This window comes from Nelumbo nucifera, chromosome 1 (genome assembly GCF_055504915.1).
Source record: "Nelumbo nucifera cultivar China Antique chromosome 1, China Antique-T2T, whole genome shotgun sequence".
In the NCBI taxonomy this organism is placed as follows: domain Eukaryota; kingdom Viridiplantae; phylum Streptophyta; class Magnoliopsida; order Proteales; family Nelumbonaceae; genus Nelumbo; species Nelumbo nucifera.
The window spans coordinates 44072258-44096513 of record NC_142649.1 but is presented as its reverse complement, the minus strand read 5'-3'; the positions used below and the strand labels follow the sequence as shown (position 1 = coordinate 44096513).

Below are 24256 nucleotides of genomic sequence, written 5' to 3'. Positions count from 1 at the left end.
TATCTAAAGCCATTTATTGAAGTTACAGGTGTTGGCACCCATAAATATGATGAAATTATATCCAATGGGTTCTTATATAGTAGTACTAGAGACAAATGGTAATTTGTGTGCCTTCCCAAGAGGACACAAAGTACAAAATGACAAAGACATAAACGACACTAGAAGTTTATTCTGGTGGAGAACATGACGAACCACAAGTGGAGTTGGATGCCCAACACATGTGTGCTAGTTGTCAATGGAGGTCCATTCACCAATGAAAATTGATGGCAAAGAACTAGGAACATTAAAACAATCAAGAGATCTCACTTACAAGTTGTATACTCCATCTTCACTTGGTCCCTTCAAGAGTAATTTCTTTGTAGGAAAATTCAAAGTAATAGTTATTATCCTTTGTAAATTTGGAAATTGAGAGAAGGTTCTTAGTTATCTTCGAAACATGAAGAACATTATGCAAAATAAACTATCAAGAAGAGAATTAAAGAAAAGCTAAAAAGTCCAATATGCTTAATATGAAAGCCCTGCATTGTTCCTAACTTTAATTTGATCAGGACCTATATAATTAGAACAAAGGTGAAGGTTTTCCAATTCTAAAGTCATATGATGACTCACTCTAGAGTTGGGATACCAACTACTATCAATAAATGGAGATGATGAAGTTGTATATGCTAACATGCAGTAGGAGATCAGTAGGAGATGCAGAAGTATCAGGATGAAAATCTTCATCATAGTGTGCTCTGTGCATGAAAGCCTTATGATTAAGTATGTGACAAATTTGACATTGAACACCTTTATAGGGATTTGGCTATCGTCCCTTAGGATTCTTAGTGGTTTATCTTTGTGCTTTTGGTTATCATTCCACAAGGTTGAAGAGAATGCAGCTCTAGACTTAGCACGAGTTGTCACATGTACAATAGGTTGAATAGATTCAAATAAGAGTTTTGAATGCTCCATTCTGATTTCAAGATTTATGAGAAAAGCTTGAATTTCTTCAAGTAAATAGTCATCATAAAAAAGGAGTGATAACAAAAACTTTATATTAGGTCCTAGCTTAGCAAGGATATATTGAATAATTTCAGCATCAGGAAGAGTCTCTCCAATTGATGCAAGACTGTCAACAATCAGCCTTGCTTTCTATAAACTGCCATTATCAAGTTTCCTTTCTTGAGATGCATTAGTTCAAAATGTAGTTGTACTATGCATGCTCTCGATTTGGAAGCAAACGGTCAAGAGAGCGCATCCCAAACTGCCTTTGAAGTGTTGTGACCAACAACTTGGGCAAGGATGCCTTCAATAAAGGAGGACAAGAACCAACATAGCAATATCTAGTCTTGTTGTTCCTATAAAGCAAAATCAAGATTCAAAGTGGAGTTTATTCCTTCATTGATGTACTTGGTTATTTGGTGGAGCCACCAATGTATCTCATTACCTTGAAACCTTTGAAAATGGGAATGAGTTGTGATCGCCAAAGAAAGTAATTCGTGCAGTCCAACTTTACTGTTGTAAGATGCGACACTATTGGTGGGAGATTCATGTTAACAATCATGGTGATGGGCATGATTGATTACTAAGTTGCAGAGGTTTCAGAAGAGGTTGCCATGACTGTCATCACATGCTCTGATATCATGAAAAATATAGATTGGTAGAGTGAAAACAAGCATGAATTGCTCATTCTGAGCTTCATATATATATAAAATCTACTAGCAGGGACCCGTGCGATGCATGGGAAAATCTGAAAGATTTAATAATTTTATTTTTCATTTAATGTTGATTTATAAAAAATAATTATTGTTAATTGAATATGAACAAATATTTTTTAATAAATTTAGTTTTATTAATAATTTGTAGTAATTTTAATAATTTTTATTCTTTTTATTATTTTTAAATGAAATTTTGATTAATATTAAATAAATAGAAATAATTATAAAAGCTAACATTTTTATTAATTCCACTAATAATTAACAATTATATAGGAATGATGATGGGGTGGGTTCAAGGCAGGGCACCCCATCCCTTTCCCTGTCCCATAGTCAAGACACTATAACCCATCCCGGCCCTGGCCCCGGCCCCAGTGTCACAGGGGTTCAGGGCAAGATAACCACTACTCAATGTTAGGCAAGTTCAGGGGCAAGGCACCCCACTCCTCATCAAGGATGGAGAATCCTCAAATTTCCCTGCCTCGTCCCTAGTATTGGGTGGGTTCAAGTAGAGGTGAGATTAAATATTAACTGTATTTAACTATTTATTAATTAATATGAATATTTTAAATGAGGGAGAGTGGATATAGATTTGGGGAGATGCATTTTAGGAATTGATTAGGGAGTGGGGCAGCATGATACTTTCCTATTGGTTTAAATGAGATACCTTAGGAGAGAGATTATATGAATATTTTTAGGAAATTGGGGATTAAACAATAGATACCTTAGGAGAGGTTATTTTTAATAAATAACAATATTTTAATCTCCAATAATTATTGAAAATTTATAGCAAACGTACACAATCATTGTAAATAAGTTTATAATGAAAATATAATAAATATATAATAAAAATACAATAATTACAAAAATATAATAAATACGATAAATTAAATTTCAAAAGTTAAATAATAGTTGTTTAATCTCCAATAATTATTGATAATTTTATATTAAATAACAAAAAAATACATTTATAAACAATTATTGAAAGCATATTTATAAAAAACAATAAATAATTACTGAAAATAAAATAAATATTAATTATAGTATATATAAACATATAATGAATATACACTATTGTTGTAAAATTATTACTAATAAATATAATTTTGTTGATAGTTATTTTCTATAATTATTAATTGATATAAGTAAAATTAGTTATTTACATTATTATTTAGTTATTAAAATAATATTGTTATTTAAATTCTTAAAATACTAATTATTTATTGAATTTAATAATCCATAAAATTATAATTGTACTGTTATTACATAATTCGTTATTAATTTTCTAAAATATTAAATTATTATTAATATGAATATTATGAATTCTATTATAATTATTTCTATACTTTTAAAATTTTTTTAGATTTATTACATAATTTCGTTATGTTAACTATTTAAAATTTTGTCATGTTAAATATTTTGTTATTTAAATATTTAAATAATATGTAAAATATTTAAAATTTTCATTATTTGAATTTTATTTATTTTAATGTTATTAAGTAATATTAAATATTTTGTTATATTACTTAGATATTTTTAATGTTTTTTATTTAACATTTTTAGTTATTGTAGTATTTAAATAATGTTCTACTTTTTAATGTTAAATTTTTATTATTTGAATAGCATTTAATTTGTATAATTCGTAAAACTATAATTTATATTGTTACTACATAATTTCATGATGAATTTTGTAAAATTATTGAATTATTAATAATATGAATATTATTAAATCTATTAGTTTTTTGTGTTTTTAATAAATATTTTAAATTTAGTATACAATTTCCTTATAACATTTAAATAGTTCTGAATTTTTTTGATTGAAACTTTCTTTAGATAGATATAGATAAAAGGTGGGGGAGAGGATAAATAGGAATTAGAAATAGTTTAGGAGAGAATCTCTCTACTAAATTAGAGATAATTTAAGAGATATATAGGAGTTAGAGATAATTTAAGAGAAAAATAGGAGTTAGAGACAATTTAGGAGGAATGGGGAAAGTGATGCCACTTGACTAAACATTAGGAAAGCAAATCCCTCTTTCTTTATGGTTGTTAGAAATAGTTAAGCATATGTGATTTCCTTATTGGTTTAATAGGTAATTATGTGGAATTAAAAATCAAAAAATTAAAAAAACAAAAAATTTGGAAGGAGAGGACTGCGCATGACCAATTTTAATATATATATAGATATAGATATGTACATGTGTCACTATACAATTGGAGCTTTATATATTAGAGATAAAGTACAGATATACAGAGGAGAAGCAAAGTTTGAGTATGACTAGAACTCCAAATCTCCCACATCACTAAATAGTTGGAACAATTGGTGTAACTGATTCAGCAATACCATTGTTACCAGACACCACCAAACACTGCAACAACTTGTTCCACATTCTATTGAATGGAACCATGGTCGGTATTCTGTGCCTTGGGTATAACTTTGGAAAAATACCCAATTAGTGTTGCATCATGCTTCAATCAACTCGAATGGTTCAACCCATATCTTTCTTTATTGAATGCAATGATGGGGAAGCTCTCCAACAATCATTGGCCTTGCCTACCTTTTATCTACATTCATGGCAGCAATTGGTGTGCACCAGACTCCATGGTCGATTCCATTCATTGAGTAACTGTACAGGTCAAAGTCGAAGTTGAAGTTGTAAACCTCATGTGATGGAAGTATGTTAAACATTCTGGCGAGTTTTGACCATTTCCTTGTTGAAAGCCCAATGGTAAAACATGGTGATGAAGGATTTATAACAATAAGAGCAAAGTTTGTGTCTTTTGCTCCATTTATGATGCCTTGTAGTTTGCATCTTGTGTTCATGGAAAGCGTGAGCCAGCAAATCAAAATCGACCACATCAGCATATTCAAAAGTTATTAACGTTAATGGGCCTTTAACCGTTAACCAAAAGAATTCAATTGAACCAAACAGGAAAAGATAATAAATACCTCATAATGCCCATTTCAATCCCTCTTAGATTTTGGCCCTCGTACCTATATTTTATTACCTTTTGGCCCCTTCCTTATCCATACTTGCTAGCTTTTGACCCCTTTAATAAATAAAAAATTATAACTCCGCCCCTGCCCGACACACAACAAATTCAACACTATGATATTCCTCAATGCAAGAAATTATGAGGGGTTTCCGATTAATGCCGATATCTGACGGTGGTTCGTCATTGGCAACAGTACCAAGGCCAACTTAGCTCACCAAATGGTATGCAAGGTAGGAAAGTTGAGGGTGATCGGATTGATCTCGATCCACCCGTTCTTCATTGAAGAAGAGCGGAGATAGGCGGGAAGGTCTGTTCACGTTAATAACAGAGAGGATTTCTGCGATGGAGCCTCGGAGTCGGAGATAGGCAGCATCAAGAGTTATTACGACGTGGACGATGTGATCGAAGAACATAGTGGTGTTGTTGTCTTTGCCATGGACGTCGCCGTTCGAGAGGGAAGGTCGGTTGTTGTGGTGGCCGGTGGCCGGTGGCATATATAGCCACAGTATTCGTTGAGACGATGAAACTTGAGAGGGCAGTTCAAACGAGAGAGAAGAAAGTATGGTTGATTTTTATGATTTTTTTGTCTTTTTGTCATTCGTTCAATTAGTTGGACCATTATTAACCGAACATCTTTGTTAAGTTTCCGTTAAATAAAAAACTAACGTGTTTGATTTTGATTTGCAAGTTCACGCTTCCCGTGAACCTACGGGTTCACATGATGCGAACTCCCCGTCCATACCTCAACTATAATCTGGTCGAACTTGTAGACATTCTTTTGAAAATGCCAGTTAGCCCCACGCTCTTGAAACATCTTATCACTAAGCAGAGCAGAGTTCAGCGGTTACTGTCTATGTTTCTTGTCATTACAGTAGCCCAAAAGGTCATTCCCATTAATAGTAAATCATCATTCATTTCAGTAGGGAACCCCATTCATATTATTACCTCCTCACCACTTACGGAGTAAGTTTTACGCCACAGGCCCAATGCAGATTTCTGAATTCTACTGCAATCTATAACCATTCAGAATGTCAAAAATTCTCATTTTATACATTAATGCCCGCTCGTAAATAGGCATCAATTCGAACCGGCATTCACTCCAATTGTACTTGAAGCCTAAAGATTTTGACCTTGTGCTGAACCGTCATTCTCTAAATTTTAAATGATTTTTCAAATAAAACCATGTTTGATTCACTACTTTAGGTCTCATTCTTTTAATTCTTGATCATTCTAGGCAAGAATGAATAACATTAGAGTGTATAGTTATAAAATTTTCGCATGGACCACATTCTTTTTAGAATGAAAAATCAGTCCCATAACACAAAAATTGAATAGCCTGCAGCATGAAAAATAATCATGCCCCATCTTACTCATTTTTATTCTTTGAGGAAACTCTGACTACAAAATTATTGCCATAGATGTTTACTTTTGCAAAAGCACTTTTATGAAAGTACTTTGGTAAAGTACTTTTACGAAACTACTTTTATAAAAGTAAATTTATAAAATTATGAAAGCATTTTTATAAAAACGCTTTTATAAAAACACTTTTATAAAGTACTAAAAATCTTTTTCTGAAAACACTTTTACGAAAGCAAAAGAAAATATTGTTTATCACCAAATCTTCTGCTTCTAGTAAGGCTTCTCAGCCAAGATTAACACAACCCTAGTAGATAAATAATGAACTAACTTTGCTACTAGCTTTGTTTGATGCTAGAATTAGTGCTGTTGACGCACGACGGTGAGTGTGTTTATATATCATAGATGATGTAATTAAAGGATGGTTAAACTTTAATCATCAAATCTTGCATTCCAACTTTTTGTTTTAATGCGTTATGTGGGAAAGCCTTTTATTGTCTTGATACTAAAGCTTTTTATTGTCTTGATACTAAAGCTTTTTATTGTCTTAATACCTTGTATATATTCTGGTTCATTTGGTGAAGCAATTCATATTTGTTTCTGTGTGTACATAATGAGAGAGAGAGAGAGATAAGTAAGAAATGACTTCAGTGTAAGAAACCAAAAAGAAAATTAGATATACCAAGGGATTGGAATAGGAAATGAGTAGGGTTGACTGATAAAGATCAGAAATGATTCCTCTAATCAGAAACATGTTTGCTTTTGCTTTTGGCTTTTTCTGGAACATCTTTGGTCTTTTTCTATAAGAATTTCCTTCCATCTTAACCATGACGTAAGTATTGTCACAACTCGGTTTTGGGAGGTGGGGTGCATTTCCTAAACTATCAAGATTGTACACTTGAGCAAATTAATCAAGTTCTAGCCTTGAGGTGTCACTAGCTGAAGAGCTAGAAGCTACAATATAATTGAACCAGGGGTGAGATCGAGTGACCCCTCCCCCAATTACTTCCTACTAGACTAGGATTATGACTTCTCAGGAAAAAAAAAAAAAGTTGCATTGGAGAGTGTCCTAATTAGGTTAGTGAGCAAAGGTGCAGCTGTGAGAATCGAAGGCTGAACTCTGAAGGTAAATCTCTGTTCCTACTTGAGAGTTGGATTAACTCTGCTAGCTCATACGGTTGATTGCTTACGTGTGTATATGTGTGTTTGTCCCCGTGCTTTCTTGTCTTAACCTTGAAGAAAGACAAATACACGTAAGTTACAGAGCTTTAGACAGAAGCATGCACAGAACCTATTGTGGAAGGAACCCTGGGTTCGATCGGGTCTACCAAACCCATAAAACAGTACTCTTTGGCAAGTAAGTAGCTAGCAGCGTTTCCCAGATTCACAGGAGACACTGAAAGGTTCTGGCTAATATGACTGCCTGTTTGGGAGGAGTACTTTTTCACAATATTTCTGCTTTTGTCTTCGCAATATTTGGTGAAAGTCCCCTAATTTGGGAGGGCTTTCATGTTCCTGTTTCTGGCTTTGCCAAGTGGAATCCACTGGGCATTGTGAGGTGCAGTCCATGGCACTCCTTTAATTTGTTAAAGCCTGCTGGCTTCTTCGAATAGTTAAGCTCAGCTAAAGCAATTCCACCAAAGCTTACGCACTCCCAAACGGAACTATATATACAGTGAGAATAGTCCCTTGGCTCTGTTTGTTTGCACCTTTTAATTTTTCACTTCTCAATGATGATTTGTACCTTTATATGATACAAAATTTGTATTTTTCCTGTTGACTGATTTCCATTCATTAACCATGCAAGTTTGCGCCGCCTTCCTACCACCTCAATTATCTCTCGTATAAAGAGGGGGCGACTGCCTATATCATCTTGATTCCTATCCCACTACCCCTTCTATATATCTTCATTATCTTTTTATATGAAAACGGATTAACAGTTCACAGCTATTGCGTTCTCATAACCAAAAGTTAGCTACAATTTATGCTTCTTACTTGTACTCCCATGCATTTAAACTGAGCCTGTACAAATGTTACAACAAGAAATTAAAGCCAAGATGGACTCAGTCCATTAGAAAAAGGCTCCAAAATTAAAAAAGAAAAAAAATGCATAAATTAGATGGCTAAACGGATAAGAACAAGGGAGAGACCAGAGAGATCCAAATAATGTCCAATTTTGCAATAATTTCAAACCAGACTCGTCCAATAGCTCTGGTCTTGATCCTCTCTAACCATGCAAACAAAGTTATGGAATCACGTCCTAAGGCGATACGTCCAGGACTGCGACACCAACTCCCCCACAAGTAACAAGTTGGTACCTCCTGATGTAGGCGTAGATGGCCCGGATCAATAGAGCGCACGCGCGTGGGGGCGCTCAGGGCGAACCCAATGAGGGTGCGGTGGAACAGAGGTCGGACCCCATCCTAACTGTCCAAACCCAACCTACCTCTAAACGGCCTTTGGTATAAATAGGGGGCAATTCCCTCAAGGTAACCATCTAGACTCTAAACTACTAAGAGTTCTGTAATTTCCCATGTGACTTCGTCTGAGCACTCTTTATTCAGGCCTAGGCCACCTACAAAAAAAAAGTGGTCTAAGGCGGCGGTTTATAGCCGGCGGCCTTTTGGACCGCCGCTCTAAAGAATGCTAAGGTGGCGTTTCCAACGAGACCGCCGCCTAGAAAACCAAAACATTTATCCACGCATAATAGGTGGCGGTCCTTCTGCCGTTTATAACTTTAAACCGGACCTTAACCGTTTCAAACAATCCATCAAATCGAAATGCAAAGAGAGGGAGTCCAAATTCTTTCCCGCGTTGTTCTGCTCCTTCCCGCATTCGAGTTCAAGGAGAGGGAATCTGAGATTGACACTTTCGGCATAATCTTTTGAGGGAATACCAGAGATCGATGAAAGGGGTTTTGCATCTACCGTAATCCATGATCGCCTCTTCTGTGTCAAGGCTGCTTTCTGTTTTTCCTTTAAGCGTCTTAAGATGTTTCTTCATCATCATCTTCACTCTCACAAAATAAGGTAAGTATAATCCTTTCTTTCCCATCTTTTCGTCCTTGCTATGGTTCTTTTTTCTTCCTTTTCCTTTTCTGGTAAATCTTCAGTCATTTCTTTCCCGGTTCCAGACTCTTTGCTTCAAAGGAATCCCTTGTTTCACTCCAATTTGCAGTTTGTGAGTGGATCTTCAGGACTGCAATAACCTCTTTTTGAATTCAGAAGAAATTCTAGAAGTAAAAAGCTTGAACTACCATTTCTTTCTTTTATTGGAGAGGGGAGGGGAGAGGAGCCTGCTTAGATTTCAGTTGCCTAGGTGGTGGCGTAGTGCCTTGACAACAATGGACAGAATATGGCCCTTTTCTAAAGTGGAATGGGTGAATGAGATTTGTTGGAGTTCTTTTAATCAACCAGGAAAGAAACGGAACAAACACTTGTCCTCAAAAGGAAGAAGCAAAATCAAATAATATCTTTTATGATTTTGTCTTGGAATTTTGAACATAGAAACATTGTATGTTCCAATTTCCAGACTGGTTTTATGTAGCTAGTATCTGTTGTGGTTGTATAAACTTTATTGCTAATCCAAGGGGAAGGGGTTGGAACCAAAATATGTCACTTTTTGTTTTTAGATTATTTTCAAGCTATTTATGTATCTGGTGGTCTCTGTTGTGGTCACTTGAACTGTAGTGTTGTTGACCGGATATTTTTATGGTGTTTGCTTTTCATGTATTAAGGAGGCCTTAATGTGGAAGGAGATCGAGGCAGACAGCTGGGACTTCGGTGTAGGTATGCAACCTTGTGCCACTCAGTTTTTACTTTTATTGAATAGTTCAGATAAAAATGCTTTAGTAATATTTTTAACCCTAGTTACAATTAATTTTTTATTGGATTGCATGATCCCTACAGATTTAAGGCTATGAATTTAATCCCAATTTTCATACTCCCCAACTTCACTATATGATGCCAACACTTGGCTTTGCAAGAGGCTGCATTGCAAAATGCTAAAGCAGAAATATGTTCTATTTGTTGCTGCTGATGCCCAGTATATTCAGACTTTAAATGCCTAAAGGGCTATTATCCAATGTTGGCTTTGGATAACCAGTGTCTTAAGAGGGTGGTCTGGATATGGATCTGACCTTTGGCATTTTTTGTGCACTAGCCACTCTTAGACTCAAATCTGTATTCTCACACTTGTACCAAGCGTTGACACTTTATGAATATGCTTTAAATTCTATTGTCTTAAATGAAGAAAATGTAGAAGCTTCAAATGGTTTACCCTATTTTTCTATAAACAAATTAAACTTTGGTTTATATTTTATAAGTAGCTTGACTCTTAAAAGGATCCTTACTTCATTAGACAGTTGGTCCTTGTGTGTTTTGCACAAACTGCTAAAAAATTATGTGATAATTATTATTATTATTATTATTATTATTATTATTATTATTATTATTATTATTATTATTATTTTGAAAAAGATAGTAACTTTATTAAAGAAAAAGAGGGTACATAGGAGATGTACACAGAAATTACAACTTAAAGAGTTAAGTAGGAAGAGAACTATCACTAAACAAGACATCCCTGTGAACACCAGCTTTTGCTAGATCATCTATTTAAGGAAAAAGAGAGAAAGAAAAACAGGTTATGGGGAGAAATGGCAAAAAGATATTGGAATATCAATTTGGAAGATATGATGAAAGCATTTTATTTTGGTCATGGTACCATGCTTTTGGGATTAGACCCTTTATACAAAACATCCCTATATAATATGTTAATATATTACCAGCAGCATTAACCTAAGAACACTGCCCAAAATGTCTATTCACACCCCATCAAATAATAAATACATAAATAAATAAAGCAAAACACTTAGACCTAAACAAAGGGCAAAAGAATAATTAACCATATATAGATGCCTAAGAGATTTCTTCTACCATCAAATATTCTGTGGTTTCTTTCTTCAGGTATCCCAGCAGTCAACAACAAATGGAATGAAATTGTTTGGTTCCATTAATCAGTAACTGTAGTGCTCTAAAAACTTAATAATATTTGCCATGTATTGCTTTCACTGAATAATTGGAAAAAAATTTCATAATATCAATGATCACCTCAAATCAAGTAAAATGCAAATACTACAGGAAGAGGAAGCCCAATGCATGAGGCTCCTGCCAATGTGGGGCCTGGGGAGGGATAGATTCATGCAGCCTTACTCCTGCAAATACACATAGAGAGGCTGCTTCCAATGAATTCTATAGGAAAGCAATGGGTAATAGAGCTTGTCTTGATACTGCCCAAACGGTTCAAAGCCTTTGCTTAACCAGGTTAATGATGGATAGTGACTCAAATAATTATCAAATATAGTGAGTGGAGGAAATAACATGCCTTGGTCTTATCTACTTTTGTCATGATTTGAGAGACAAGATCAGATCCATCTCTATGGAGAAGACCACCTCAAGACTTTGACACTTGCTTTGTTCATGATGAGGTTCTATACACATATCAACAATCATAGATTTGTTTGTCAATAATATTTGCATTGTTGATTTTGTTTGTTGGTTCTTTTTTCACTATCTTAATCCTTCCTATGTTTTGTATCATTTCTTGGAAGCTGAATCCATCAGTATGTTAATAGGCAGCATATATCAGTTAATCATTTTCTTTTGTTTGTCTGTCAATAGTATATATTTGTCTTTGTTTTTTATTATTTGTTTGTCTGCTTGCAGCCACAGATGGACACCATTGCTATATAACAATACCAGTGATGAATATCCTCAATAGTTCTCTTCTATTTGTATAATGATCATCCCTTGTATCGGTTAGTACTTGGTACCACCAGTACTTGTTAGAAGACTTTCTTAATTGTTCTGGCTATTGCATTGGTTTGGACCTGCCATCTATAGTGTTAGCCTAATGAAATCTAGCTAGAAACCCTTTAAACTTTGGTAAATGACCAAACCATTATCTAGGATTTGTATTCTGATTAACTAACTAAGAAACACAACAAAAGACTAATCCCATGGGCAATAGTAAAACTACTTTTCTCTTCTAATAGTTTCCATAGGTCTGGTGTTCTTCACTGAACTACTAATCCCATAGCTGGTAAGATATAAAATTTTTGAACTCTCTGTCTCTCTGTTTGTGTTGATCTCTGTACGAGAGTATTGATAAAACTTTGAAGGCAGCAAAGGATATATTGTCCCACACAATGGTATTAAAAGTTTCCCTTTGTTGGCCATTAAAAGTTGTATCTCTAAAAGGACTTGTTGCTCATTATCCTCCTGCTGTTTTCCCATTTGCCTGCTGATTCTTCTGAAAAAGTTGGTGATCTTTTATCTGTTTATTTTGGTAATGTTGGCTTTTTTTGGTTGGGCAAAAATATGTTACATAACAGTTACTTAGAAAAAAATTTTTAGTGTTTGGTTGCCAGTAAAATACAAAGGGAAGCAAAATATTATCCTAAACTAGACTAAGAATGGGGTTAAATTAATTTCCCCCCTTTAGAGTGTAGGTTATTTTATCCAGATTCTTGGATGAGATCATGGGCTTCACTTTTGAAAGTTCCACCATATAATTGTCTCATTAAAATCAGTTCCATTAAATGGATTTTTTAATTTCATGATTTCTCTTTCCTCTACCAATGCCTAAAATCTAGTAGTTAAGACCATGACTGAAGGGATTAGAGATCCATCATATGGATGGCCAAACCCTGCAGGTAGATTGGGCGAAATTTCAAAAATTTCCTCTCCCCTCATCTGGGAATCACATTCCCTGTTTTAGAAAATCTGCATTTTCAATGATCAATCTTGAACCATAAGCCAAACCAGATCTGAAACCAGAAGCAGGAAAGAGATATACCTGATACGGAGAAACAATATCTCCCAATGGAGGTGTTCACGACTAAGGAAGGAACCAAAACCTGCTCCCACTGAACATGGCGCAGTGTAGGATGGAGCAGAATCAACAATGTTCGCTTAACGAACCGAGCCCTTCACAAGAATTTGCTGGAGGCTATGAGCACAACTTCAGATCAGCCTTTCTTCAAAGGCTGATATCAAGATCCAATCTTGATCGTTCCTACTTGAAAGAGGAGATCAAACTGGCAGTTATGGCGGCGACAGGAAGGAGGCGGCAAGGAGAAAATAGCGCAGTTTCACTGGGTGCTATGTTCTCTCTCTGAATTTGAGAATGTGATGATCTTCTATAAGTTGTTGCCCCCTTCTCCTTTTATAACCTTATAGGGATCAGCTTCTAATCCCATTAGGAGTTGCTAATCCAAATCATATTTGGATCCGAATTCCCCATAAGTGATAAGGATAGATCCTTATCTTATCTGCAGATTAGATCAGCCCTCTCCTGATCTTATTAGGAGGTTTCCAAATCTGAATCTGTATTTAGATTTGGACTCTCTGAGTGGATAGGGTTAAGACCCTATCCTACCTGCTAATCTAATCTCAAATTCGCCCCTTTATTTAACTGATCAAATCAGCCCAGTTCGAAATGGGCTTTAGGCCCAATAAATATATGTGCTCACTTAGCCTTCCAAACTGCTGCCCAGTTGGGTTTCCTTGTATGGCGTGGGACCCAAGCATTGATCTACACATCAGCCACAAGGGTTCGGCCCAACCTTTGTTACAAGGCCTAGCCGAATTCACTAAAAAACCCAATGAACCCCCTGAGCCCATCACATGGACTCTATGGGCCCAATACTTACACTAAATGGTCCCTGGGCCAAGTCACCTTGTAACACCTAGGGATTGTGGGCAGATGCAAGATTAGTCCATCAGGTATTATCCTCAATGGTCTTACACTTAACCTCTCAGCCCATAATGATCAAACACTGCCCGACAAGAGAGGACTTCTCCCTCGGCTACAAGGAACAGTGCTGCACTCTCTACTCACATGGATCCCGAGAATTAAAACTCTTTTGCAAATGTTTTGAAACCGTAATATATATATTTATATCTGTATATAAAATATATTTTGCAAAACAAATTTCAACGATTGAAATCGGTTGCCGGCAGTCTTGGTTTCCATCAGAGAGAGTGCATCCCCGATCATTACCTTTGTCCGACAAAGGGGCTGATCCTGTCACTATGATCACCCACTTAGATGATTTCTCGGACTGTCCCAACATACCTAGGTTTTGACCCCCTCTAAGGATCTCATTGATTGGCATATCAAAGACAACCCAATCCGACATCTAGTGCAGTATCACAATCGAGTCTAGGGGTCAGGTGTAACTTTCCAGTTTTGCCCACTAATCTCCAAGGTCCAGGGCAATACTAGAAATCTAGTCCGGTTTAGGGTTTCAAGTAAACCTACATTGCATGTACCTTGGCTCTCACTCTGGCAGCTGAGACAGACCACCCCAATACTTGGCGGTACACCAGTGTCAGCCTTAGTAGGATAAATCTCCTCAGACTTATCCAATGGCTGTGAACATTCTAAACTAACACGATTCTCATTAAATGTTCAGTTTAAGGGTATTATATAGAAACACATCACAAGAACATGAATCAAATATGTGCTTTATTCATTTACAATAAATGTCATAATGTACATAATTCTAATTGGAGCTAAAGGCATACAATTGTCTAACAATGACCACATTCTTCAAGCTGCAATCAAGCAATATCAAATTTAATAAAAATGATATTTTCATAAATACTTATCTTCCTTTAGAATTTAGAAATATTTGCTTGCCAAAATATTTTTCTAGGATCCAAACACACACTTTGGTCTTTTTCTTTTCCCATTGGATTGAAGCATTAAATCTTGCATTGTTCAAATGCTTGCCTCTTTACACTGCTGTCTTTGGTTCTTGTGTATCCCTTCTCACATCTGTGTTAACCCATATATTCCATGCCTTCCTAACCTTGATCCTGAAAACCTGTTTCTTTTAAACCTAATGGCATGTTAACTGCCATATGATTAACCATATCTAGCCAAAAGCTATGCATTAATATATTATCTATTAAATAAAAAAGTAACAATTTGTTGTCTCTGTTTTAGCATTTATTGGAACATTTTTAACCTTTAGCACCTATGGCCCTCTCTGAATTTGTCCACTGTCCTAGTTGAACTTTGAATGTATATCAAGAACATACCCATTCCACATGTTTGAAGGTGTAAGATTTCTGGAGTGTTATGAAATTCAATCTCTGGATAGGCCTTATTTGATGTATTTACCATACTTTTGTTGAGCTTGGATCTCCTGCAAGCAAAAACTCTACTCACATAGTTCAAGAACATAGTTTTACAGGTTATTTAACTTAAACCAGAAATTCATCAAAGGAAAAAAATTGGACAAGCATTACATTACATTTCTTTGTATCTAAGAACTGTTTTTATCTTTTTCTCTTTAATCACCTGTAATCTACCCAATAATATGGATCTTATAATAAAATTTAACTTTTCAGCGTGTATATGTCTAGCATATTTCTTTTTATTTTCGTGAAATTGTGGACATCCTAATGATTAAAATTACCCTTTATTAATAAGCATGGAGGATATTAATTCACACTTACACCCCTCTACCAAGTTATTCCAGTAAAAAACATTAGAATTGTTCCTGTCGTTCCAATAAAAAACAAGCATAGGGAATATTACCCAGTAAAAAAACATTAGAATGGTTCCAATAACAAGAAAATTCACACTTATACCCTTATTCCTACTTAGCCTCTAAGGAATATTAATTCTTCTAATCAACAACAAACCCAAATAAGTAATGCAATTTCTGATGGGTTTGAATGATTCGTACTCACATGTACAATAAAGGGCTGGGCTTATCACAGCTCATCTGTAGTTCAGAAAACTGTTCCCATTTTAATAACTAGGCAATATATAAGACCGTGCTGAAAGAGTGGTGCAGCAGTGAGATTTAAGGGACCTTTGTTAGAATCTTCAACCCATGTTCATGGATTCCTCCATTCTTTGTCTTCTATCCATTCAGTGGGCAGGCTTCTGCCGTAGAGGCCACAGCTCCTGGAATATGTATACGGTTGCCTATTCAAATCAAAGCCCCCTCCCGCCCCCCCCCCCCCCCCCCCCCTTTTTTTATTCTGGTACCTTCTAATAATTCCACCCAATTCTTTACATAAAAAAGTCATGGACTGAAAAGAAACCAGTGCCTTTTTTTGACGGATGGCATAGAAACCATACAATTCATAGAAACGAGAAATAGGAGATGTGAACCATATCATTTAATCGCTTGTCTTTCTCATTCAGTTGGAACCCCTGAGGCAAATAACTTCATGGATAAGAACAGAGTTCGAGTTATAATTTCAATATCAGCAGCTTCTTCTGCTTTGCTTCTTATTGGTGCTTTTGTATTTTCTTTACGGAGAAGGTTAACAAAGCAAGGTACTCTCTCTCTCTCTGGTGTGTGAATTGAACTTCATAGCCCTTCATTTGGTAATATAATTGGTACTAGCTCAAAACAATATACACTTTTCACTGAAAAAATGCCTCTCCCCTTGCGTTCAGCTGTAGGTGGAAGTGACACAAGTGTTTTTGAAATTATCTATAAGGAATCTAAAGTATTAGCAAGGGAGATGGAAAGAAGGATTTGCTTTCTATAAAAAAAAACCCAAGCTGCAGGGTTTCAATCTCTCATGGCTTTATGTCATGTCTAACAGAGTAAGAGCAAGCTCATGAATGTAATGGGAACGCGAAAGCTGTTGTGTTGTTATTTGGTTGAGCTGAGTTGTTATTGGTTGGCGACTGATGAACATGAACCATCTGAACTCGGGTTTCTTCACAGCCATGAAAGAAAGAGGAGATGTGAAGGCAGTGTTCACAGGCCATGCCCACATCAAAGATTTCTGTGGAAACATAATGTGGTAAAGGCAGTGTTCACAGATCATGTTGGTAAAAGGCCTATATGCAATATAAGATATTATCTTAGCCCATGAAATGGCATTTCACTTAGTATACTTGGAAGTTGAGAACAGAAACTGATATATATCAAAATATTTTAATGTGGAGATTACCTTTTGTTTGGGTCATGGCTAAGTTGGCCCTGCGAGACACGTGGCCGCTCAACTATCGCCCTGCCACATCATCCTAACTCAGTCGGGTCAGTATAGCTCGGCCACGTTGGCCTAGCACGGCCATGACGGGTTAGCTCGACCAAGCTACGCTATTACTGTAGAACCCCATCCTATCCTTCCAGCCATGTCAACTACATGTTATATGGATGAGCACAACTACGGGTAAAGAGGAGTAAGGAAGAAAACTCCACTGGGGAATGGGACTCTATCCCGAATGCCTCGGCGGCTAACTCTATCCCGACAACCCCGGAAGCCCAGTTCGACCAGGACATGGATCTTTGGCTATAAAAAGGTACTCCATGCTCGAGGTAAGGGATCCAACTTCTGAGACCTACACCGCTACTTAGCTCGGACCGACATCCTTATAGATCGATCCGACCATCCTACCACCTACTGGCTTGAGAGTCGAAGCGTGACCTCGTCCTTGTAGCTCGGCCCCACTCTTTCAGCAAGGACTATCTAGTTGTTCTCCTCAGTTTGTGCACCACCTAGGATTGAGCGGCATCAAATTGGCGCCATTCGTGGGAACAACACAAAAAGCCTTCCCTGAAAATCTCATTTTTCGCCGTGCAATCAAGGAAGCGATTAAGATGCCTAAAAACCAGTCTGAACGAGCAACTGGCCATTCCCCGTCTCGGGAGAACCAAGAAGTCCTGCAACCTTCGGCCATAGTAGATCCAGTGCAATTTCGAGCCATGCAGGAAAAGGTTGATAAAATCTTTGAATTCATGCAAACACTAGGGTCTGCCACGCCACCCAACTGGGCGGTCCCCCCTCATGCCTCGGCACGCATGAAGGACGATCCTCGGACCGAGGACCCCAAAGCGCATCGATCAGACATAAGGGAAGAGCGGTTCGAGCATATGAGGCAAGACACGACCTGAAGGCCCGCCCTCACTACCCGTTCCCGAGGACGGGACTACCATAACCAAACATACCATTTAGTGCGCATCCCCGCCAAAGAAAGGCTCAACAAAAGGACGCCGCCCTTTGTAGTTTCAGTCACCGAGTCAAGCTCGGTCAAGGATCACCCCACGTGACCCAAAAGGGAGGCAATTCTCGTCGTAAATCAACCTGTACAAGCCATTGCGCATATCACCAAGGAGCCACCCTTCATCCAGGACATAGTGGACGAGGTACCCCCTGTCGGATGGTGAGCCCCCCAATTCGACAAGTATGACAGGAACTCTGACCCTTTCGACCATGTCGCGGCACTCAAAGTCTAGATGATGCTACATGGTGCGTTGGAGGGATTGATGTGCAAAGCCCTTTGTAACCACGCTGCAAGGCCCAACCTTAGCATGGTACTCCTCCCTGCCGCCGAGGTCTATAGCGTCATGGGCCCAATTGGAGAACCAATTCCTAGCACAGTTCATAGCTAGTCAGAAGCATTGGAAAACCTCGGCCAGCCTTATGCAAGTTCGACAGAGGAAGACGAAGTCCCTTAGAGATTACCTAGCAAAGTTCAACAAAGAAGCACTTCAAATCAGGGACTTAAATTAGTCAGTCGCGGTGACGTCCATACAACATGGACTCTGCCCTTCCCCATTCAACTTCTCCATCTCCAAGAATCATTCTCAAACGTTGGCCACACTAATGAGCCACACACAGAAGTATATCAACGCTGAAGAGGCCCAAGTGCAACTCAGAGACGAGGATGAGAAGGCTGACAGAAAAAGGAGAGAAAACGACGAGCAGAAGTCCAAGAGGTCGGACAAAGACCACAAGAGGCAAGATCGCCAGACCGACCATAGACCTCGCACCCCTCTACTGACCTATCGGAACTTCACGCCGCTTAATGTTTCACGGTTTGAAGTTCTGATGCAAATCCACGACCGCAACTATGTCAGGTGGCCCGAGAAGATGAAGACGCAAAGTAACAAGAGGAATCGAGACAAATATTGCGAGTTCCACAAGGACCTCGGCCACGATACGGAGAACTGTTTCGACCTGCGTAACCATATCGAAGATCTAATTAGGCGTGGTTATCTCAGCAGCTTCGTAGACAGAATGTCGAAGTCATCCCAAGAGGAAAGATGTGCGGATGAAGCTTGGCAGCCCCTGCCCCGAGGCCCCCCAGTCGGCGTCATCCACGTAAAATCGGAAGGAAGCGCCTCCGGAGGGGAATGCAGCTCCGAACAGAAAAGATATGCTCGGTTATGCGAGATCGACGATCGAGGTCACGAGAGGAGGCATGACACATCTACTACCTTCACTGGCGACGACCTCCGAGGAATCCAGACTCCGCACGACAACGCCTTGGTCGTCATAGCCAAAGTGGCCAACTTCGAGCTACAGAGGATCCTAATTGACATAGGGAGGTTGTTAGATAGTTTTTGTATGCCCTTAGTTTCAATCCGATTTGATGTACTTTTGTTATTTAGTGGAAATAAATAAAGTGCATGTTTGTTTCATGTTGTTTGGTTTAATTCTGTGTAAGACCCTAAAACTGGACACTAATAGAGACTCGTGTTAATTTTAAATGTTCACAGCCATTGGATAAGTCTGGGGAGATTTATCCTGCCAAGGCTGATACTAGTGTGCCACCAAGTGTTGGGATGGCCTGTCTCGGCCACCAGGGTAAGACCCAAGGCACATGTAGTATGGGATTACTCGAATCCTTGAACCGGACCAGATTTCCAGTATTGCCCTGGACCTTGGAGATAGATGGGCAAAACTGAAAAGTTACACCTGACCCCTAGACTCGATTATGACACTTCACTAGATGTCGGATCGGACTGTCTTTGATATGCCAATCAGTGAGATCCTTAGATGGGGGTCAAAACCTGGGTATGTTGGGGCAGTTTGAAAATTCATTTGAGTGGGTGATCATAGTGACAAGATCAGCCACTTTGTCGGACAAAGGGTAATGATCGGGAATGCACTCTCTCTGATGGAAACCAAACTGCCAGTAGTTGATTTCAATCGTTGGAATTTTGTTTTGCAAAATTTATATATATATTTGTATATGTACGGTTTCGAAATGTTTGCAAATGGTTTTAATTCTCGGGATCCATGTGAGTGGAGAGTGCGGCACTGTTCCTTGCAGCCGAGGGAGAGGTCCTCTCTTGTCGGGCAGTGCTTGATCATTAAGGGCTGAGAGGTTAAGTGTAAACCATTTAGGATAGTACCTGATGGGCTAATCTTGCACCTGCCCACAGTCCCTGGGTTTTTATAAGATGGCTTGGCCCAGGGACCACTTAATGTAAGTGTTGGGCCCATAGGGTCCATATGATGGGCTCAGGGGTTTACTGAGTTTTTCAGTGAATTTGGCTAGGCCTTGTATTAAAGGCTGGGCCGAACCCATGCGGCTGATGTGTAGATCAATGCTTGGGTCCTACACCATACAAAGAAGCTCAACTGGGCAGCAGATTGGAAAGTAATTAAACACTGAACACTTAATGAGCCAAAAGCCCATTTCGAGGTGGGCTGATATGATCACCCTTATGGGGCGAATCTGAGATTAATGTTAGCAAAAAGGATAGGGCCTTTAACATTATCCACTCTAGGAGACCAAATTCAAATTAGATTTGAATCTAGTAACCTCCTGATAAGATCAGGAGTAAGCTAACTTAATATGCAGATAGGATTAAGATTATCCCCTATTCAAATACTGATTTGGATTGGGTTAACTCTTAATTAGGAGCTTTCTTAATCAAGAAGAAAGGAGGAGAAAAAGTAGTGGAGAAATATCAGATTTCGAACCACTTTTTGGTACACAAGGGATACCTCCTGCAAATTGAGATTAGATCTCATTCATACTCCAGAGAGAAGAGAAGCAAATTCAACCATCTTCGTCCCGGGAGTTCTCCTCTAGCCGCCACCATTCCCTTTTGCAAGATTCGATCTTTGCAGCAAAAGGAAGTCAAGAAACCAGTTCTTGACATCAGTCTTGCAAGAAAGACTGAAAAGACTTAGTGTTTAGTGTTTCCAGAGGGTTCTTGCGAAGGATCCAGTGTGTAGGACGCACCCTGCTGGTTCTGTTCCATCCACAGCTGTGTCATCTTCAGCAGGAACGGATCTTGGTGTATTCTTTGGGCGTGAACACCAACTTTGGGAGATACTGCTTCTCTGGATCAGGTATATTCCTCCCTTTTACCTTTTGGTTCAGATCTAGTTCGATTATGGTTCAAGTAAGATCCTTGAATATGATATTCTAAATTTAGGGAATACGATTCCCAGTTGGAAGAAGGTAGGAAATTTTTGAAATTTGCCCACCCATTCCGCAATCTTTTTGGCGTCCATTAGATGGATCCTACCATTCTTTCAGAGGTCTATCGACGTACTGTTTAAAGATGCGTTCAAAAAGCTCGGCATTGCCAGAGAATGGCTTACACCGGTTAGCACTCCCTTGATGGGATTTTCGGGAGAGTCTCTTTAACCCACTGGGAGGATAACTCTTCCCCTCTTGATCGGAGTCGACGACGGCCATGGTAGACTTCATCATGGTGTGCTGCCCCTCCTCTTACAATGTGATCCTCTGCACGCCGACCCTTAATGCCATGTAGGCCGTAATCTCAACATACCACCTCGCCATGAAAGCGGGGACTAGAAAATAACGTGACATTGTTATCAGTTATCTTGCCAAGGACCACGTCCAGTGACCGAGACATTGATGGCGGACGCATATGACTTGCATGACAAAGTAAAGGCGCAGCGCGGCCGACCCGTGGAAGACCTCGTCCAGGTCCCCCTATTTGAGGAAGACCCCGAAAAGACGATCCAAGTTGGCTCTCTGCTAGGTGACCACTTCCGAGAGGAACTTGATCGACAACTGAGGAATAATGTTGACATGTTTGTTTGGTCGGAAGAGGACATGCCTGGAATCGATCCCGAAGTTATCACACATCGGCTAAACGTCGACCCCTGTTACCGACCTATGAAGCAAAAGAAGAGAAACTTTACCTCAGAGCGGTGGCAAGTGATCGCCAAGGAAGTACATAAGTTGCTCAACGTCGGCTTCATTAGGGAAGTCAAATACCTCGATTGGCTGGCCAATGTAGTGATGGTGAACAAGGCTAACAGAAAGTGGAGGATCTGCACCGACTTCACCAACCTAAATAAGGCCTATCCCAAAGACAACTTCCCCCTTCCTCAGATCAACCAGCTCATCGATGCAACAACATGACATGAACTCCTAAGCTTAATGGATGCCTTCTCAGGCTACAATTAGATCCAGATGGACCCGTACGATCAAGAGCGAACGGCCTTTATCACTGACCATGCCCTGTACTGTTATAAGGTAATGCTTTTTGACCTAAAAAACGCCGGCGCTACCTATCAGTAGCTGGTGAACGAGGTATTCAAAGAGCAGCTCGGTAGGAACGTGGAGGCGTATGTCGACGATATGCTTGTGAAGAGCAAATAGTCCAAACACCACCTGGCCGACCTCCGCGAAGTCTTCGACACACTTAAAAAGTATAAGATGAAGTTAAACCCGACCAAGTGCACGTTCGGGGTTGGCTCCGACAAGTTTCTGGGTTTATGGTAACATAGAGAGGAATCAAAGCAAATCCGGAAAAGATAAAAGCCATTCTTGACATGCCATCCCCCTAGACCCACAAAGAAGTGCAATGACTCACCGGAAGAATGGCCGCCCTTGGCAGGTTTATGTCTAAGTCCGTGGACCGGTGCCTCCCCTTTTTCAAAGCTCTTAAATGGCCAAAGGACTTCCATTGGACAGAAAAGTGTGAGCAGTCTTTCTAGGAACTAAAGTAGTACCTGAGCTCGTCGCCCCTTCTGACTAAGCCGAACCCAGGGGACGAACTATTGCCCTACCTCTCAGCCGGGGATGAGGTCGTTAGCTCAGTATTGGTCAAAGAAGAGGATCGAGTACAGAGGCCGATCTACTACACCAGCAAGGTCCTCAGCGGCGCAGAGACCCGATACTCCAATCTCGAAAAGTTGGCTCTGGCCCTCGTCACCGCAGCCAGAAAACTTAGACCCTACTTCTAGGCCCACAGCGTGCGAGTACTCACCAGCCAGCCCCTTAAGCAGGTGCTACAGAGACTGAAAGTGTTGGGATGCCTAGTCAAGTGGAGCATAGAGCTGAGCGAATTCGACATCAAGTGCGCTTCCCAGCCAGCGATCAAAGTCCAGGCCTTGTCTGGCTTCATTGTTGAATGCACATTTACTGTGGAGGAACCGGCCCCACTGCCCCTGGCGTGGACCCTCCATGTTGATGGCTCATCGAACCAGCAGGGCAGCGACGCCGGCCTTATCCTCCTCGGCCCTGACGATGTAGTGTTGGAGCACACCCTCAGATTCGAATTCAAAGCGTCCAACAATGAGGCAGAGTATGGGGCCCTGATTGCTGGGCTCTGCCTTGCTTTAGACCTCGGGGTACGATGGATCAAGGCCTTCAACGACTCTTAGCTCGTTGTCAACCAAATCCACAACCAGTTCGAAGCTCGTACTCCCTCTATGGCGAGCTACCTATAGAAGGTGTAGGAGATCATTCAACAGCTCGAGCACTTCGACATCCAGCAGATCCCTCGAGCTGAGAATGCTTGAGTCGACGCCCTTTCATTGCTTGCCAGCTCGCCACAGGCCGACCTTGACTCAACTGTCCGGCTAGACACGCTGGCCTAGCCGAGCATTGCACCATCAGCTGCTCTCATCCTTCTAGTAAAACATGGCTCATCTTGTATGGATCCCATAATCGAGTATCTTCGAGAGGGCACCTCGTCGGAGGATCGGGCAGAAGCAAGAAGACTCCAACACAGAGCAACCAGGTATTGCCTGATACAGGGTCAACTGTACTGTCGTTCCCACACGCTTCCCTACTTGAGGTACCTCCCCCCCAAGTCGAGGCAAACTACTTCCTTAGGGAAATACATGAGGGCATTTGCGGAGATCACCCCGGTGCATGCACACTAGCCCTTAAGGAGCTCCGACAGGGGTATTTTTGGCCGACGATGAAGCAGGACGTTGCCCAGCTAGTCTAGAAGTGCGATAGTTGCCAACGTCACTCTAATCTACATCACCAGCCTGGGGCCCCTTTGAGACCGATCGCCAACCCATGGTCGTTTGCCCAATGGGGAATGGACATCCTCGGCCCCTTCCCCACCGTGGTTGCACAGAAGAAGTTCCTTCTCGTAGCAGTGGACTACTTCACAAAGTGGGTAGAAGCTGAACCCCTAGCGCGCATCACCACCC

General features: G+C 39.6%; 1 protein-coding gene across 1 annotated transcript in view; it reads left to right on the top strand.

Annotated features, from left to right (window-relative positions):
* The first annotated feature begins 9792 nt into the window (after positions 1 to 9792).
* LOC104586284 (AUGMIN subunit 2) overlaps positions 9793 to 24256 on the top strand; it is a 44333-nt gene continuing 29869 nt past the window's right edge. Inside the window, exon 1 of the mRNA XM_088896586.1 lies at positions 9793 to 9835. Within this exon, the coding sequence (XP_088752712.1) occupies positions 9793 to 9835 (43 nt within the window). The remainder of the gene's footprint in view (positions 9836 to 24256) is intronic.